At 42.8% G+C, this 18,297-nt stretch overlaps 2 protein-coding genes across 2 annotated transcripts; one reads left to right on the top strand and one right to left on the bottom strand.

The window, feature by feature from the left end:
• Positions 1 to 161: 161 nt before the first annotated feature.
• On the top strand, positions 162 to 14,727 carry XRCC6 (X-ray repair cross complementing 6). Its single transcript, XM_005421875.2, has 12 exons — positions 162 to 298; positions 393 to 502; positions 594 to 732; positions 3,493 to 3,747; positions 4,574 to 4,757; positions 6,118 to 6,304; positions 7,523 to 7,691; positions 8,815 to 8,976; positions 9,835 to 9,964; positions 10,666 to 10,766; positions 12,337 to 12,450; positions 13,217 to 14,727. Exons 1-12 carry the CDS (start codon positions 211 to 213, stop codon positions 13,411 to 13,413), a joined length of 1,836 nt encoding a protein of 611 aa, XP_005421932.1. The 5' UTR covers positions 162 to 210; the 3' UTR covers positions 13,414 to 14,727.
• A 755-nt stretch (positions 14,728 to 15,482) lies between these two features.
• On the bottom strand, positions 15,483 to 17,682 carry SNU13 (small nuclear ribonucleoprotein 13). The gene is made up of 3 exons (XM_031057763.1): positions 17,674 to 17,682; positions 17,488 to 17,608; positions 15,483 to 16,919 (listed from the first exon to the last, which is right to left on the bottom strand). The coding sequence occupies exons 1-3, from the start codon at positions 17,680 to 17,682 to the stop codon at positions 16,657 to 16,659; spliced, it is 393 nt and encodes a 130-aa protein (XP_030913623.1). The 3' UTR covers positions 15,483 to 16,656.
• Positions 17,683 to 18,297: the final 615 nt, after the last annotated feature.

The raw sequence follows: 18,297 nt of genomic DNA on the forward strand, positions 1-18,297 counted from the left end.
CGTCATTGGCTGAGGCTCAGAACCGTGAGCAGCGCGTGAGGAGCTCCCGCCCTTCGCTACCCCGCTGCAGCCAATCCGCGTGGAGAGGAGGGGCAAATGCCCCGGGATGGGCGGGGCCAGTCCCATTTCCGCTCTCGACATTGGTCAGAGTTGTTGCGGGGGCGGAGCGATCGGTCAGCTGAGCGTGAGCGGGGCCGTGCGGCGCGGGCCATGGCGGGCTGGGGGTCGTTCTACCGGGGCGAGGGCCTGGAGGAGGAGGAGGAGCAGCAGGAAGAGGAGGAAGAGGCTGAGGCGGTCGGTAAGGGCCCCCCACCCCCTCACGGAATGCAGCCTGCTTTCCAGGCTCCATGGGCGGACGGGCCGCTGCTAAAACTGTTTCCCCCGTTCCGTAGCGGAGCAGAGATTTTCGGGCCGGGACAGCCTCATCTTCTTGGTGGATGCCTCCAAGGCCATGTTCGAGTCCGACGGGGAAGCAGAGACCCCTTTCGACATGACCATCCAGGTAGGGATGGATAAACTGCTAAGGCAAGACTTTCACACTGTTTTCTGAAAACTATTTTCTTGTAATTTTGACCTGGGTGCGTTTTTTTCAGTGCATCCGGAATGTGTATACCAGCAAAATTATCAGCAGTGACAGGGACCTGTTAAGCGTTGTGTTCTATGGTACAGAAAACAACAAGAATTCGGTAGATTTCAAGCACATTTATGTTCTCCAGGAGCTGGACAATCCAGGTAAAGTGTTGTGAAGGTTGTGTAAAAAAAGGGAGTAAGGAAATTGGTGTAGTAGCATTGTCAATAACTGATCTCTCTAAAATCAGCTATCAGATAAGTTCTTACTGAAATCTACTGTTGGTGGTGGGGATAGATTTTGATATTTATTGAAAGCTTAGAAACTTCATGAGAGCCTAGCATTTTCTCTTAGAGTTGGTTCAGATCCTTTTCTATGCCTTTTCTTATATTTTAATGTGGTGGCTTCACTTGCTGTCTGCTAAACCTTGAGTACCTGAGTATCTCAAAAGAACTCTTGAATGTCAATCAGAAAAGTGTGTGTCCATGTTAAGGCATCACAGATTCCAGCTGATGGAGAATATCACAGAGTAGCTGAGGTTGGATGGGATTTTGGAGTTCATCTTGACCAGCCCTCCTGCTCAGGGACTGTCAGCTAGAGCAGGTGGTTCAATATGGTAGCCTCTTTGGCGTGTTCCATCTCTTATTTTCATAACAAGTTCTGCAATTCTTGAATTTTGCTCTTTCATTTTCTTGAGATTACATACCATCTGCTTGATAGCAAGTGCTGGTTGCTGAATTGGAAAGGCAGTAGGAGAAGTGCAAAGAATACTTGCTAGTGTTGACAGATTGTCTGGCAGTTGAGAGTCTTCTGGGGGGATTTTGTCTACAACTTTTATTACAGCCTTTATCTCTGAGGATGTTTGATTTCATTTCCTTTACTAGGGGGTGTGGGTTTAGCGACACAGGGGCTTCTCCTGAAAGAGTTGAGCCTTGTCCTATTTTCAGAATTTCTTACAATAGAGACCTGATAGGACTGCCTTAGGTTCTTCTCCCTTTTCTGGCAGACAGTGCCTTTTAGGTCTTGCATTTTCATTTTCCTCCTCCTTCCCTGCTTGTCCTTTCTCCCATGTTAGAGGCAGTAGCCTCGCTGTGAGGATAAAAACAGCATGGGTGAAAGGTGGGTGTTGTTCTGATGCCTTCTGAGGCTACCTAGAACAGAGGCTAGATGGTGTTAAAGGAATAAAGTAGGTATTTATTAAATGGTCTTCAAAGGATACACCTTGGGCAGTCCAAGAGCCCCGCTGTGGCTCCACCCAAGATGGATCCTGCATCACGAGGTTTCACACTTATATAAGTTTTGCTCCATTTACATATTGAGGTTAATTGTCCAATTACAGCTTCAGCTTATGAGGTCCCGTCCTCCCAGATTGCTCTCCTCAATTTGCTGTTGTTTACACTTTTTGGGCCTGAAGCTGCAAGAGTGTCCCTGGTTCTCAGGCTGGAAAAGGATTGCTTTGCCTAGCTGCCCTGTGAAGGGAACTTGCTGACACTTTATATGAAATTCAGAGTTATATACCAATGCAGTACAGAAGCTAGAAAATATGAAAGCTAAAACTTAAGGCATCAGTTCAAAAGGAGCAGAATTGTGTGTTTGCTGCCCCTGGAGAGCAGTACTTTGGAGAAGGAAGAGATGCTGTAGGTGATTATTATGGAGTACATAATTGTGAACAATTTATGTTAAAGGACAGATAAGGAGATGAAAATAAAATAGTAAAGGCAGAGGAAAACATTTTCAAATTAATTTTTGTAAGTGCTATAGAGCTTAAGGACAAAGGAAGAAGCTCTCTAGACTGCAGTGGCTGAAAAACAAAAGCTTGTCTCCCATTGTAGAATAACAGGAGAGAACAGAACCTGCTGATAGACAGGTGGGAAAAAGAGTCCTAGCTGGGTTGAAGTAATCCTCAGAGCTGCAGCAGGGCTGTGGACACCTGACCTGAACGTTGCTGTGCTCAGTGTGGTGATCTGTGGGCTTCGTCTCACCTCTGTGTGCATTCTCTCTGATGCGAGGAAGGAGGAGGAGGAGCTCTCCACCTTCCCAGCATGCTGTGGAGATGCAGGATGCATTTCAGGCTCCTCTCTTTTCTGTGGTGGTGCAGCAGTCTGCTGTGCCTCTGCAGTAGGTGATAAATATGATTGCCTGGCAAAAGATTTTGAGAATATGGAAACTATAAGCGAGATTGAAATGAAAGCAACCTTTGAGATCCCATAGTTACTGAACAATGGGAAAACAATGGTGTGGCTGCTGAAGGTAATCCCCTTTTGATGAAACAATTCCCTCTGCTTGCAGGCAGGTCCAAGGGTCAGATCAGACCCTGCCAGCTTGGCAGAAGGGGTCCAAAGAGTAGTTTTTAGGGTTTATAATGTAGCACAGTATGGTAATGTAGTGATTCTTATAGGCTGTATGGAAATGCTGTAGGATTTGTATCTTGTACTAGATTGGTTAGTGAGAATCAGAGTATTCTACACAGAAGATGATTTATTGTATTGTAACAGAAACTTCGCTCTCTTAACTCTTAACTCTTAGCTCTTACTCACTTACTTACTTACTTTCTTTCTTTCTTTCCATGCTCTTACTTCTGCCTCTTAGCTCTTACCCCTTTTACTCTCTTATGCTTTTATGCTCTTACCCTCTCATCCTCTCTACCCCTCCCTTCTCTCGGGCCTGCTCCGAGCTGCGGCTGGCAGCTCCCAGCCGGGCTCTGCACCCGGGCCCTTTGCAATAAACCACAAGTTCCACGACCTGGCTTCAGAGATCTCTTGTCTCCGTCTGTCCCAACCGTCCTAACCCCCTACACATTGCCACAGAGGTGCCTGGGAGCATTCCTTGGATGTCAGCTCTAAGGGACCCCTGGTGCATGCTTGGAAGAGCTCGTGGTACTTCTGGCAGTATTCCCAATGCCTGTGGATGCTGTTCCCCCCCAGGTGCGAAGCGTGTTCTGGAGCTGGACCAGTACAGGGGAGAGGAAGGCCGGGCCCTGTTCCGGGAGAGCTTTGGCCACAGCGCTGACTATTCCCTGGGGGAGGCGCTCTGGGCCTGCTCCAACCTCTTCAGCGATGTCCGTGTCAGGCTGAGCCACAAGAGGATCATGCTCTTCACCAACGAGGATGACCCCCATGCCAATGACAGTGCTAAAGCCAAGCTGGCCAGGACCAGAGCTGGTGATCTGAGAGACACAGGTCATTCTTTCCCCTTTTCATTTTAGACAGTCTTTGCAGCAGATGTTAACTGCATTGCTGGTTTGTGATGGAAAAAGATGTAAAATCATCGGAACTGGGGAATCTTTCTGAAAGTTCCTAAACTAGAAACTTGGTATCTAATCTTAATTAGAATAGATGTTTTCTGATCTGGTATTCAATAGCTAGCACTTGTTTTCTAGGATCTGTTTCTAGTTTGATAGCATAAATGGGGACATGACAGGGCCAAGAAAATTGACTTTTTTTTGTCATTGTACCATTTTTCAGGAAGGGAATAATAACACCAAGTTAACACAAAAAGAAAATTACTTTAATGGTTCCATTTTGAATCAGCTGAAGGGCGTCAGCCTGAGCTCAGAGAATAGGCAGCATTAGTTCAACTGTGTAGCTGAGGTAACCAGTGATGTTGGAATTCCGGAGATGTCTCACTAACCAACATCTAGAAGCCGTGAAGCTTACTTAATCCATTAGCCCCTATAACTAAGGGAAGGGGGATTTTCTGAACTTTTTACTCCCCTCTATGTCTGAGGTAAGATTATATTTTATAGGAGCTTATCAGAGCCATTTCATATTCATTGCTGTCCAGATTCTTAATTAGAGAGGAAACATTTTCTATTCTACATTGTTTTGACTGAAGTTAATATTCCCTTTCTCCAGAATATTTCACATTTGGTACAGATGACAATTTGGACCTCATTCTTATTTAAATTTTTTGTGTAGATAGAGAAATCTGAGAGTGCTGAGATATATGCTGATGCAAGAAAAAAGCAGTTTCTTATCCTGCTCTTATCTCTTCCATTGTTTCTAGGCATCATCTTGGACCTGATGCACTTGAAGAAGCCTGGAGGGTTCGATATCTCTTTGTTCTACAGGGATATTATAAATGTAGCAGAGGATGAGGACCTTGGGATCCAGCCTAGAGAGTCAGAGAAACTGGAACATCTCATGAAGAAAGTACGAGCAAAGGAGACAAAGAAAAGGGCTTTAGTCAGGTTTGTGCCTAGTTAGGATCCATCATTCATTTTCATCAGGAAAATAACCTGATGTTATTTTCAGACTGCATCTCACTTTCCTCTTCTGGAATGATTGGTCTTTAAAGGCACTTTCAAGTGCTTACATTCCTCAATCTTAATTCTTTAGTCCAAGATTGGTGTTTATTCTGTAGTTTCCAAGGATATTTGTGGATGAGAAGGATGAGAAGAGCAGAGTGGATCTCTTGTTTCCTCTGTGTGATATCTCCTGTATTGATCTTGGCCAGAAATGATAATTTGTTAAAAAATTACATAATTGCCAAGTACTTACTTAGAAAGCTGCAACATAAAAAGTAGTGTATAGTGAAATCTGATTGAAATTAGGCTTTTCTTGCCAACACTAACTTTAAAAAAGCATCTGAATGTGAATGCTAGGTATTTTTTTTTTTATTAAGTAGTTCTATGTTGCCAGTCTGTCTAGGTACTTGGCATGGATTCACACAGACTTGATATTTCTAATCTCCTACTAAAAGATTAGAGATACTTAAGAAAGATTACAGGGATCTTGACAAAGCAGATAGAAAGTATTTTTGGAACCACATGCTCTGTAACAGTTGCTTTTTTAGGGAGTGAGTTCATAGCAGAATGCTGTGGAAGCACAGTAAGGGAATGAACTTCAAGACCTACTTTCTTTTTCCCAGTAAATATTTATAAGGTATCCCAACATGAGCTGTTGTCACTGGCATTCTTGCTCCTGTTTGCAGCCTTATTTTCTTTTCTGGCAATGTTCCTTAAGTTTTCTAATAGCTGGGGAGGAAGAATCCCAAACCAGTGATATCTTTTACAAGAGAGGAAGTTGCGTTTGTAGTAACTCACGGTTCTACTCTCATAACTTGAAGATTACCTCTATTTTTAAACTTTTACATGTAATTTTTTCTCTAGCATCTGATTTATATTTTTTCTTAAATCTTGGTATTGTTTGTCTTAGTGATTTTTTTGGGGGGAGAATTTTGCCTTCTATGCAAACAGCTGTGAGAATTCATGGACATTACAATAGGCATAATTGGGATACCCAAATGGGGACTTGTCCTGTGCTCTGTTTGAGCATAGCTGCCCTTCAGTGGAAAAAAAAAGGTCAAAGAAATATAGTAAATGACTTGTGTTTAGATGACTTTTATGATGAGAAATGATGATATTGCAAAAATATTTTTATTCAAGTGAGATTATGACTCAAGCGATAGTATGTTTCCGAAGATATATGTGATTTTGGGGGAGGAGAATGGGAGAAGGTCAAAGGAAATAACTTACACGAGAAGGTGATTTTCTTCTGCAGCAGTGATTTTTCAGCAATCTCAAGTCCGTATCTGCTTTTTTTACACAGGCTAAATCTGCATCTGGGCAAAGATGTGGCACTTTCTGTTGGTGTTTATAACCTTATTCAAAAAGCTTATAAACCACATCCGGTGAAGCTTTATCGGGAAACTAATGAACCTGTTAAAACCAAAACAAGGATGTTTAGTGGGAAAACAGGCAGCTTGCTCCTGCCCAGTGACACTAAAAGGGCTCAGGTAACTTTTTTGATTATGTGCCTGCTTTTTCTTGTCTCTCTGATGTGTGAGGGAGATGCCAATTCCCTTGCTGCTTTTGTTTGTGTTGCACTTTCCAGATGAGATACAGAAGTATTTGCATCTGTATGCACCTGGGGGCAGGCTGGTCGTGTTGTGAGCTCTGCAGGGTGAGAATGGGTTTTCTCCCTAGCCTGGCTGTCATGGGAAGGCATAGCTGCTGGTGGGAGTGCTGTCAGGAGCAGAGGTCATTTCTTCCTGTAAGGCAGAAGGAGGTTGTCAGAGCCTGACCTTGTGTGACCCTGGGCCATTGTCACTGCTGTCAACTTTTGGTTCGTTAGGAACAGATTTGATCCATTTTGTTAAACATACAAGTGTGAATCACAGGGGAGTTGGAGCTGTTTTCCAAACAAAAGGCATGTTTCCTTTGGAGTTTTTTGTATAAATTTTTCTTTGTTTTGCCTCCCCACTTGATGGTTTGGCTGTTGTAAATTGAGTGTCACATTGTGATCAAGCACAGCTTTATTTCAAAACAGGTTATGTAGTTGCTAAGTATACCGTCACAAGTGTGCTCTGCATCTTCTTCCATGTTGGTAGTTCTTAAAATTGTTGTCTTAAAATGAAGTATTTAGTCTATTTATAGTGGATATTAGTTTATAGACATAAAGTATAGGAGATAAACAGAAAGCTGAGTAATAAGCCCTGGTGTTTACCTTCAGCAACTGGACTATTATATGGTTTTGATTTTGTGAGGCATGAGTGGTACTACAGAAACATTGTTTCTCAGTCACTATTTCTGTCAGGAGCAGGTAGCTGACTGAATCAAGCTTACAGTTGGACAGGACCTCTGAAAAAGTCTGGTATAACCTGGCCCAGAGCAAAACCAGATCAGGTTGCTCAGAGCTTTTTTGGGACGCCTCTGAAGAACTCCAGAGATGAGATGTGACAGCCTCTCTGTATCGGGGCTTAGCCATTTTCTTAGAAAACTGCATTTTGCTTATGTTCAGGTAGAATTTTCCTTGGGATAATTGTCACAGACTGTCACTTGCCAGTTCAGTGTGCACTCCTCATGAGGGTTTGCACTGTCTTGTCTATAACCTTCTTTTAAATAGTGGAACACAGCAATTGCATCCTCTTCCTGCACTTCCTGCCCTGTCCTGCCTCCTGGTCCTCATTTTTTTTTATGCTGGCAGCCCTATCATCTGCTCTTCCCTGGTTTAGACATATGGAAACCGACAGATTGTGCTGGAGAAAGAGGAGACGGAAGAATTAAAACAGTTTGATTCTCCAGGTTTGGTTCTGATTGGCTTCAAACCACTTTCAATGCTAAAACAGCACCACCATGTCAGGCCCTCCCAGTTCATCTATCCTGAGGAGTCCCTGGTGAGAGGTAAGCAAAGATGGCAAGAGAAGTTTTATCACCTTGCATTAGTGTAACCTGCTGATCCATCGTGTGGTTGGGTGGGGATCATTGAGTGTAAAAGCTTTGTCTAATTTAAAAACTTGCTAATGTTAAGAAGAACTGAATTAACTGTTATTGCCCCTCTCAGCTGCAGATATTTCTTGTTTTCTTCTATAGCAGAGCAGCCAGTTGTGCTTCATGTTTATCCATCATGACAAGCAGCCAATTAAACCAGGCAGATGTAGTCACAAAGTACTTGTTTTAGCCATTCATGAAAGTGAAGGATCCTAGTACCTGACAAGAAGGTAAAGATAGTCAAAAAAGCCCAAATAAAACCAACAACAAAAAAACCTAAATCCCAAACCGGGGAGATAATTGCTGTTTTTAAGTCCATATCAGCTAGGAGTGGAAACATGATACTCAGGAAGTATAGTTGAATTAACAGCGCTTTATAGGCTTGTAAAGAGAGAAGGGAAGGACATTTAGAACTGCTTATATTTGCCTTTTTATATGTATACATACGTCTGTTTATCTAGAAATATATCCCAATCTGCAATAGTAAGAAAAAACCTTTAGCTCCTCGGTCTAGCAGTGGATAAAGAGGGCTGAGTTATGACAAAAGCCTTTGCAGGCTCTGACTAAAGAAGAACCCTTATGCCTGCTTCTCTAACTGCAGTTTCCTGGCTCAACCATGTTATTTATATGTTAGTCTTTTTCTGACCGTCATGCCTGGTGAAATAAACCTGAGGCAAACAAGTGTCTCAGGAATAGTACCGAAGTCTGAATTCTTAGTGTGTTACTTCCTCAAAAGGTCTGTGGTCTGCTTCTATTGTGATGTCCCACCAAACAAAAATAGACTTTGTAGATAAAATGTCACAATATTCAATCTCCCAGATGGTAGTGATTTCACTTCTTCCACCAGAACTCTCACTGATGGTCAGGAGAGGCTCTCTAACATTGTCCATTTTGAATCTTCTCCCTTCCAGAATTTGCTTTTTACCTCCACAATAATGCAAGCATTTCCAAGAAGTTGCAGGGTTATATCTAGGGTTATATTCCAGAACAAAGGAGCAAAGCTGTCTGTGTGACCAGTCCCCTCTTTCCTTTGCAGGCAGTACAACTCTGTTTAATGCCCTATTGATGAAGTGCTTGGAGAGGGAGGTGATGATGCTGTGCAGGTACACCCCTCGCCGCAACATCCCTCCTCGCTTCGTGGCCCTGGTTCCCCAGGAGGAAGAGCTGGATGAGCAGAAAGTGCAGATAGCCCCTCCAGGTATGGGAAGAGATGCTGCCTTTCCCTGCATGATTAGATCTTAGTGCCAACCTCCCTAAAACTGGGGAAAATGCTTTCCAACATTCCTTTTCTTCAGTTTTGCCAGTGTAAGCATCTGATATTGAATCTATTTTTAAAGCCCCAATTGCATCCGTGGTTGCTCAGGTATGACCTGGCTAGAGTGTTTTCCCTACCTCCTACCTATTTTTTGCAGATTCAAATAACTGATGTAGAAATTAAAAGCCTTTTTTTCCAGTTTGAAAACTAGACAGAATGTGTTTTCTTGAATTATGTTCTCTCCTTGAATAGATGGTAAAGTATTAGATAAATAATCTCACATACAGTGAGCTTCATGCCATGTCAGACGAGTGGGGAGTGATTAGGGAGCAGATTTCTGCTGTTTTGCATTTTCTCACCTCTTTAAGTGCAAAAACATCTTCTAGGAGAATGTAAAGTAGGGAAGTAACACTGCTTGTGTACAAAATAAAGTATTTCAGAATAATGTGGGCAATATCTTGATTTTCAAACAAATCTTTCTCAAGCTCAGACCCAGTGGGAGAGGTGGACTAGTTGATCTCCTGCATATAAAGCAAGTCTCTGGTATCCAACTGGTAGCTATGAATTTAGTCTGAATGTCTTTCACAAAGCCATTAGTGGTGTTGGTTACATCATTGAGATTGGGATTGAGTGTCATGCTGTAGGCACTTGGAAGTATTATGGATTGCTGTTGTTAACAACAAAACAGGTAGTTAGTTTGGAGTCATCAGACCTAGATAATAACCATCTTGGTTTTTCTATAAATTATTTTGAGACCATTCCTCTGTGTAACTGTTGTCTTCCTCCCTCTCTTCTCTGTAGGTTTCCACGTGATTTTTCTACCCTATGCAGATGACAAACGTAATGTTGATGTCACAGAAAATGTGCCAGCCAGCCAAGAGCAGGTAGACAAAATGAAGGAAATAATTCAGAAGCTGCGGTTCAAATACAGGTACCTGGAGATAAATAGGGTGCAGGGGGTGGCATGGGGAAGAAAGCACAACCATTGCTTGCTCAGTTGCACATGTTGTTCAGCTGTGGTGTTCCTGAGATTAGATTTTGATGTATTTTGATAGAAATTGCTTCTCTTTGCAGTAGCTTTGTCCAAACTTTATTCTTAATCATTCTGGATACCCAGGCACCACAATGCTTTATGTAGCACGTTCTGGAGTTCTTTGTAGAATTGCTCTTGTTCTCTGGACTGTTGTCATTTGTTGCAGAGGTATCACATTTTATTGTGGTTCTGCCACTCTACAGCAGATCAGACCCAGATCATTTAAATTAGAGCACTTTAGAAAGAAGAGATAGGTCTTTTTTTCGTTATAGCTGGGATAAATGCTATCAAGTACTTTCATGGGAGATTTTTTTCCCTAGATATGTGGAAGCCACCATAACTGTACATAAAGTATAATACCACTATCTCCTTTTGCTTCATACAACTTTCTAACTGTCACACAGCATTCTTATGTGGTTGATACATGACAGGATAGTGATTCAGCAGGTAAATTGCAAAGAGGAGAAGCAGTTCTGGTGCAATGGATTGTTGTGTGGGAAAGAGGGAAGTTTTATTCTCACATAAGTTGGTGGTAGATCTTAAGTATTTTGTCTGTCTTCTTGGCAGCATGCATTGACATTTTGGGGGATTCTTGACAGGGCTGACAGCTTTGAGAACCCAGTTTTGCAGCAGCACTTCAGGAATTTGGAGGCTTTGGCGCTGGATATGATGGAACCCGAACAAGCTGAGGATCTTACAAGTGAGAACTATTGGCGGGTGTGAAGGGAGGCAGGGTATGGGACTCGTGACTTTGTTATGAGTCAAATATGTGCTACTACAAACCCAAATGTCTTTTGAGAAATATTTCAGTTGTGTGCAGTTTGACTATGTAGGATTCTGGATGGGTCCATTCTGAAATACTAAAACCTTGTTTTCTATTCCTGTCACTTATAAGGTAAAGAAAAAAATTGCCCACTTTACCATCCAAAATTAAAATTGAATCACATTTTTCCTATGGTGAGAAATGCTTTCATTGAAATTCCTCTGTTCAAGATTCTCGTTAATATTTCAGTGTGATAAATGGAGTGAATGAAGATAATTATTCTGCTGGGGGCAGGGCTGCCACCTAGTGAGGGGGAGAGTTTAACTGTGAGTGAATTGTATAACCACAGAGTGGGTCAGGAGGGCAGGGACCACAGTGGTCCCTTCTGGTCCAACCCCCTGCCAAGCAGGGTTGTCCTACAGCACATTGCACAGGGTACGTTCCAGGGAGTTGTTCAATTATTTTTCCAGCGAGGGATACTCTACAACCTCTGTGGGTGACCTGTTTCAGTGCTCAGTCACCTTCCCAGGAAAGGTTTTCCTCCTGTTCAGATGGCTCTTCCTGTGCTTCAGTTTCTGCCCATTGCCTCTTGTCCAGTTGCTTGGCACCACCAGGAGCCTGGCACTATACTCTTGACACCTTCCCTTCAGATACTTAGATGAAGTTCCCCTCTCAAGTCATCTCTTCTGGAGGCTGAACAGTTCCTTCAGACTTTCCTCATAAGGAAGCTGTTCCAGTCCTTTAATCACCTTCGTTGTCCTCTGCTGGAGCCATTCCAGGAGTTCCAGATCTCTCCTGTACTGGGGAGCCCAGAACTGGACGCAGCATTCCAGATGTCCAAACTCTTGATATTACCAAGAGCTGTAAATTTCTCATTTGGGAGTATCATAACACGAGTATTTGCATTTTTGCATGCTTGCAGCACACTTGTGGACTAGTTATTACAGAAGCACAGTTGTGTCTGGCGATGTTACTGAAAAACAGTCAGACTTGTTAGCAGCAATGCAGCTCTAAGAAGCAGGTGTTCTTTATTACAGTGCTGGATGCATGAAGGGATATTTCCACTAAAATCGTGCGTCTCTAGTACAGAAAAAGCTGTTTTTGTAGGTTTTCTCAGAAGAAACATACATGTGGTAATCATTTCCCCAAAATCATTAACGTGTTAGTTCACCTTTGTGCACACGTTCTTCAGTCCCAGGGGTCTCTCTCATGGTCATAGACCCTAAAGTTACAGCTGGATGCTTGATGAACTGGTGTTACATCCCAATACAGAGTGCAGTTGGCATACCTAAGCTGGTTCATATTTTGTGAGTCTCTTCTTGGTGAATGTTTAACATGATCCTACAAAATAAAGTATTGTGTAGTTCCATACACTAATGGTTTTCTAGAATGAGCGTTGTGTTTTTCCCAGCGGGTGAGCTGATAGTTCATCTGGCAACAGGATGGCCTTGCAGGCTTTCTTGTGATCACACTGTTTCTGAGAGGGCAAATCTTTACCTTTTGTCAGTGCCAAAGTCTGAACAGATGAGCCACAGGCTGGGCAACCTGGTGGACGAGTTTAAGCAGCTGGTTTATCCCCCTGACTACAATCCTGAGGCAAAGGCTGTAAAGCGAAAACAAGGTAAGTAATGGTGGTGCAGACACAAAATATAATGTCTGTATTCTGTTAAGAAGCGCCTGTGTTTTCAGTTTGTCTCATAGCTTAAGGTAGCTGCTTGTGCAACAACTCTGCCAATCTCCACAATGAGGTATTATATCCAGTATTGCTTCTTAGAGAGTAGAGAATATTGTGGTATCCAGTTGGAGAGTTGCTGGAGTGACAAAATGCAGGGTGAAGTATAAGAAGTAACGTGGGTAAATGGCTGCAGAATATGTATATATAATTTTAGCAACTTTCTGTTTTACAACAGAACAGTAAAATCACTTGTGCTTTCAGTTTGTGTTGGTGAGACTTTTATGCGTGGGCTGTTTAGCAAGTCCAAGATGGGCATCTTAATGGCTAAATGTGTAAGCAATGCTGAAGTCCATGTGTAATTTGGGAGTCTATGAAAGACTGCATAAAGTGAGTGTCAGTTAGCTGAGCTCCCTGTGGATTCATTGCATTCTGCTGTCTCAACGAGAATCCCTTAAAAGTTTCGTTTGGAGGGTGATGCTTTCATCGGAACACACAGTTTCATACTTCAGTTAAGATCACTCCTATCAATGAAATACTGCATGACTTACATAGTGACGCCTGTTTCTTAAAAGAAAACATGAAAAATCTAGGTCTGTGAGTGTGTAGCTGTTAATGCACCATGTGCTAATGGCCATTAATTATGGTATGTGTAAGAAACATTAATGTCTTTCTAATTTTTAAAATCTTTGTGATCTAAAATGTATCTTTCTAGCTTCTGATGGTCAAACTGAGAAGAGGCCCAAGGTGGAAGTCTCAGAAGATGAGCTGCGGAGTCATGTGCAGAAGGGCACTCTAGGCAAGCTCACCGTACCTGTCCTGAAGGATGCATGCAGGTTTTTGGGGTTGAGATGTGGAAACAAGAAGCAGGAGCTTGTGGATTCTTTAATTGCATACTTTAATGAGCACTAAGCTGGAGAGGGAGGCCCTGGTTTACTTCTGTCTGCTTAGAATCTTGATTGTCTTATGTGGGTGCTGTGTCTATTTAATCTTGCTATGAAAGAGATGGCAACTAAATGTTGCTTTGTCTAGCAGTGGAGAAACTTTTTACTTAGTTGTGAAACATCTCTGCAAAGTTGGATTCTATTGACAGTAGGTAATGGCAGAACTAAATTCCCTGTGAACTCAGGTCACCCACTGCACATGGACAGAGTTGTGCCTTGCTGGTTTCTTAATAAAAGTTTGGATCTTTTCTTTTGCAACACTGACTGTGCCATCTCAGCATCATGAAGACAGCAGAACTCACTTCAGTGTAAGGAAACACAGTGATCTGTGTTAATGGCACCACATGAATCCAAGCAGCAGATTGAGTCTGTGTCCTAACAGAGGGTATAAATATGTATTAGTCTCCAAAACAGCCAGTATCACTACTAGTAATCAATTTGGGTTCTTTTCTGCCATCACCATTACAAGTATTACCAGCAGATCTTAAAAGAAAAAAATCATTATTGGGAGGCAGTATCCAATCCCTTGGGCAAAAAGGTGGCACTTAAATCTGCACACACAGGTCTTCCATTTTTAAATGGTAATAGCAGAAGCTGGTTTAAAAATGGAAAACAAATTGTGTTCCCCGGAAGGCTGCAAGCATTTATCCCTATTAAATGACTGAGATGGCAAAGAGCTTTTCTACCTCTCTAAGTGAATGAGTCAGACTATTGTGCAGGCTTCTGTACTCAGACATGTGCTTTTAAAATAGAAGAATAGCAAGTTGTGGAGAGAGCCGTTGTTACATACAGCATTTTTACTTTTTTAGTCATACTTAAGAAGGCTGCAGCTGGGTGTTTTGGGTTTTAGACTTCTATCCCTGGCATGCCCCACCTGTCTTGCAGTGCAAGATGCCTAAAATCAATGAACAGTTATTGCTTTTGCTTTAGGAAATTACTAATTGTTTAGTGAAACTCTTAACATTTTATGGGACACAAACCTTGGATATCTGAGGTGTCCATTTTGGTCTGCCTAGTGTTTTTAGTGTCCAGATTCCTCTGTGTGGCTCACAAACTGTCCTGTCACCAGTCTGTCATGTGGCACATGTGGAGCCAGCTGTGACCACCCTTCTGGCACTGTGACTGTCCTAGCTGTGCCAGCATGCTGCTCACTTCTACCTTGACAATTCCTCCAGAGCAGCTAGCCTGCACTGAGCTCTGCAGTACTGGAATTATGTTACCTGTTACACTTCCAATCAGCCTGGATTCGTTATTTTTAATAAAGATTTGCCTAAGCACTCAATTTATTTTGCCCTTGGGCAATGAAGTTACTGTAAATGCTTGTCTTAGCAAGGCTTGAAGAGTGGAATAGTGAGACTGTCCTGTCTGTAGTTCTGTGAATTGAATTCTGCAAGTACCCTTGTTAACACCTCTCTATGCTTGCTAACCCTCAGGCACACTATGTGCCAGGCTTTGGATGATTGTGGCATGTTTGCTCTAGGTTATTAGATCTGCCTCCTGGCTTTTTTTGTTGTTCTTTTTAATAGCAAGCTATCACATTATGCAGAAGTTTAAAAGGGATGGTGATGGAGTGCTCCAGAGCAGAAAAAGACAGTTTTGCTTGCTCAAGTATCCTTTATTTCTGCTCCTTGTGTGCTTTCTCTTACATCATCTGTCTTGGTACAATAGGGCAAATCCTTGGCAAAGCTGTAGTTCTAAACACAACTAGTTCAACAGTCAACATCAGTAGAAGGGAACAGGAGCCCTTCTAAACCTCATACATGTAAAAGGACTCTGAAGTATTTGGATCAGGTTCGTCTCAGCAAGGATTAGTGGTATCAGCCATTTACAAAAATATACAAACATGATGTCTTTAGTCTTTCATGAGCTCGCTTCATCTGCTTGGGATGTACTTACTAAGGTATGAAGTTAGTGCCTCTGTGGAAACATTACAGAAAATTTTATTTTCCATTCTGCTATTGCACCTAATGGAGTTTCCACACTATTTTGCTTTGGCGTCCTGCAATAGAAAACATGTTTGATATTCCAGCACAGGGGTTTAAACTTTGCTGATCAGAGCAGAAATGCATTTATTATACAATATGTATTTAACTTAAACTAGATCCATAAAACTACCACTAATCCAGGCTGCTGTTGGTGCTCCATGCTGCTTTTCCAGGACATGAGATGATACAGCATTCTCTTCTTGAGACATATATTAATTTATCTGAAAAATTACTTGTTCTCTGTTTCCTTGGCCATGACTTAAAGGGGTTCATCTTCAGTCAGGTGACTAGAGTGCAGTAGCTAAAAAGCATGGCACTTTTTATAATTAACAGCCAGGTGTAGGGTACCCATCAGCCACAACAGGCTCCTCTCTGCCGTGTGTTTTGTGCTTAACTTCTCTAGGAAGCCCAACCTCAATGGTAACAGTTCATGCAAAGGAAACTAAAGGAGAACAAATTACTGCACTGCAATAGCCTTTAGGCAACCTGTGAGCAGTTTAGCTTTACAAGCAGAAACATTCCAGTTAGTTGCAAATACTTCACCAAGGGAATGACAATTCTATTTTGCTTTGCAGCATTTTTATTTTTTCTTAAAAAGTCAGTATTTAAAAGTAATCAAGTTAAGAGAGTTCCCCTTATGTACTGCCATAAGATTTCTGCTTGCCGTGCATCTCTTACAGGAGTCGCTTGTCTGGTTTCAAGAACAAGGCCTGTGCTGATCTTGGCTCTACCTGCTGCTACACAGTAGCTGCTGCCTGCCTTATACCTGCCTGTGCTGCTCCAGCAGCCTCAACACAGGGAACCTTTTCCTCAGTAGCCTAAACCGTTCAGAAAAGCAGAGTTACTTACACCTGCTGGAGGCTCAAGCTTGGCAGAAATACTGCATCACAGAGAAAGCTGACGGGTGGGTTAAAAAAGGCCTGAGCAGGCAGACAGGAAGACGAGGGAAGGACCTTTTTTTTCTGTCCTTCTTTCAAACATAAAACAGGAAACACAATTGTACAGTCACTTTTCAAGAAGTAATACAATGAGAATGAAAATGCTGGGGTGGAATAATAGAAAAGTCGGGGGATAGGAGGCAGAAACACTAAGAATTTAGCCATTATTAAACAAAAATGTGGCATTTTAAAATGAAACATTGATATCAAAACTATCGTCTCAACTGAAGCTAAACATTAATTTCCACTAATTTGCACTCTATTTCACACACACACTCCTATGGGCACTTAGACCAACAGTCTTTCTATGGCTTGCTGTACAGACTGGATCTGAGGCTTTAGCTGTGAGCCCTCCTTGATGGTGATGGAGCAGGCGATGACAGGCCGGGAAACGCCGCACGCCCGGCCCAGGGCTTGCTTGGAGCGCACAAACACGTACGGTACGTTCTTGTCCTCACACAGAAGAGGGAGGTGCAGGATGATCTCCAAGGGCTCTGCATCTGCTGCCATCACAATGAATTCTGCTATTCCTCTGTTCAGTGTTTTGGTGGCTGTAAAAGAAACTGGAGTCAGTCTAGGTCTAATGTAAAACAACTTCAGGATATGCTGAAAGTGCCATCAGTGGGAAGAAGGTCTAGTGCATGGGACATACACTGGATCTGGATTCTAAGAGATTGCTGAGTTTCTATCCTTAAAAATTGTGGGGTTTTTTACAAATTTGACTAGTGAAGCCCCAAGCAACTGTGAAGGGAGGTTGTGAGCAGGTTGCACTAGAGGTACCTTCAAACCCAAATTTTTTATGGTTCTGAACTGGTTAGGCATCTGGTGACCCCAGTGCCACACCACTGAAGCATGCATGATTACAAACCATGCACCAGGAACACAGTTTGGGAATCTACCAGAACTGCATATAAATGTCAGAAAGATTACAGCTTAGTTCTGTCCCTGAATCTTGTTAAAGCAGGCTTGAAGGAGGAGAAAAGAGACGCACACCTGCAATAGCCAGATCTATATAAAATGAGCGATTCACAGCTACAGAGAAAAGACAATCTCTACCCATGGCATCTCACAAAATCCTCGTTGTGAGTTGTAGCACACTTTTCAACATGCAAGTCTCACCTTCATTGGCTCCCTTGCGTAGCTGCTTATAGTTGCAGGATTGCTGCACGAGATCCAGCAGCGTTTTGGTGAGCTGTGCATCAGCCAGCGGGTAAGCTTTGGGATTCACTTCTGCCTCACTCTAAAGGAAAAAGTAAAGAATATTACAATAGGAGCAAAGGAGGTTTGGTCTGATTAACACTGCACAGGCATCATATCCACCACATATACTGATTTCTGAAGTTGTGTCTAATCTGCTCTGCTCATATAGAAGAAATGCCATTGCATTTTACTCCTAAAAGAGTAAGGATTCTTCTTGTATGAAAGTAAAGGGGAAGAGTAAGAAAGATATGCTTTACATCAAAGTAAAGAGTGCATCTACTCACAATCTATATCCTACAAAGCAGTGCACTTATGGGGCAGTCTTCAGGCGTTTTATACCACAAAGACTACACAAAATGAAAACACTTCAGTGCACCATAACAGTGCAAATTAACAGACTAACAAAAATTTGACGAAATCACCAGAAGAGCACGTATCTGGCTTATTGCTGCAAACCACACGTAGCTTCTAAACGTTAACGTGGGCAGCGGGGTGGCACAGCACCGAGGTCACAAGCGGTGTTAGCGACTGGCGCTGGTAGAACCGCGGCCTCTCCGGCTCCCAGCACGGCGCGGGGGTGACCCCAGGCACAGAGAGTCCCCCGTTACCGGCTGTCCCCAGGACCGCCAGCCCCCCGGGCCTCCTGCCCCGCAAGAGGCCGCACCCCCGCCCGCACGGCCTCCACGTGCTGCCCGCCGCGCAGCCGGAGAGCGGCCTCCCTCTACCGCA

Source organism: Geospiza fortis, unplaced genomic scaffold, assembly GCF_000277835.1.
Source record: "Geospiza fortis unplaced genomic scaffold, GeoFor_1.0 scaffold173, whole genome shotgun sequence".
Classification (NCBI taxonomy): domain Eukaryota; kingdom Metazoa; phylum Chordata; class Aves; order Passeriformes; family Thraupidae; genus Geospiza; species Geospiza fortis.

Bases quoted from the DNA above. Each gene is read 5' to 3' on its own strand.
- SNU13 (XM_031057763.1), bottom strand. The intron at 16,920-17,487 runs GTGAGACTTGCA...TTTCTTTTACAG, and splicing joins ACGCAAGGGAGCCAATGAAG to CCACCAAAACACTGAACAGA.
- XRCC6 (XM_005421875.2), top strand. From the start codon at position 211: ATGGCGGGCTGGGGGTCGTTCTACCGGGGCGAGGGCCTGGAGGAGGAG. The intron at 7,692-8,814 runs GTAAGCAAAGAT...TTTCCTTTGCAG, and splicing joins TGAGGAGTCCCTGGTGAGAG to GCAGTACAACTCTGTTTAAT. The intron at 9,965-10,665 runs GTACCTGGAGAT...GATTCTTGACAG, and splicing joins AAGCTGCGGTTCAAATACAG to GGCTGACAGCTTTGAGAACC.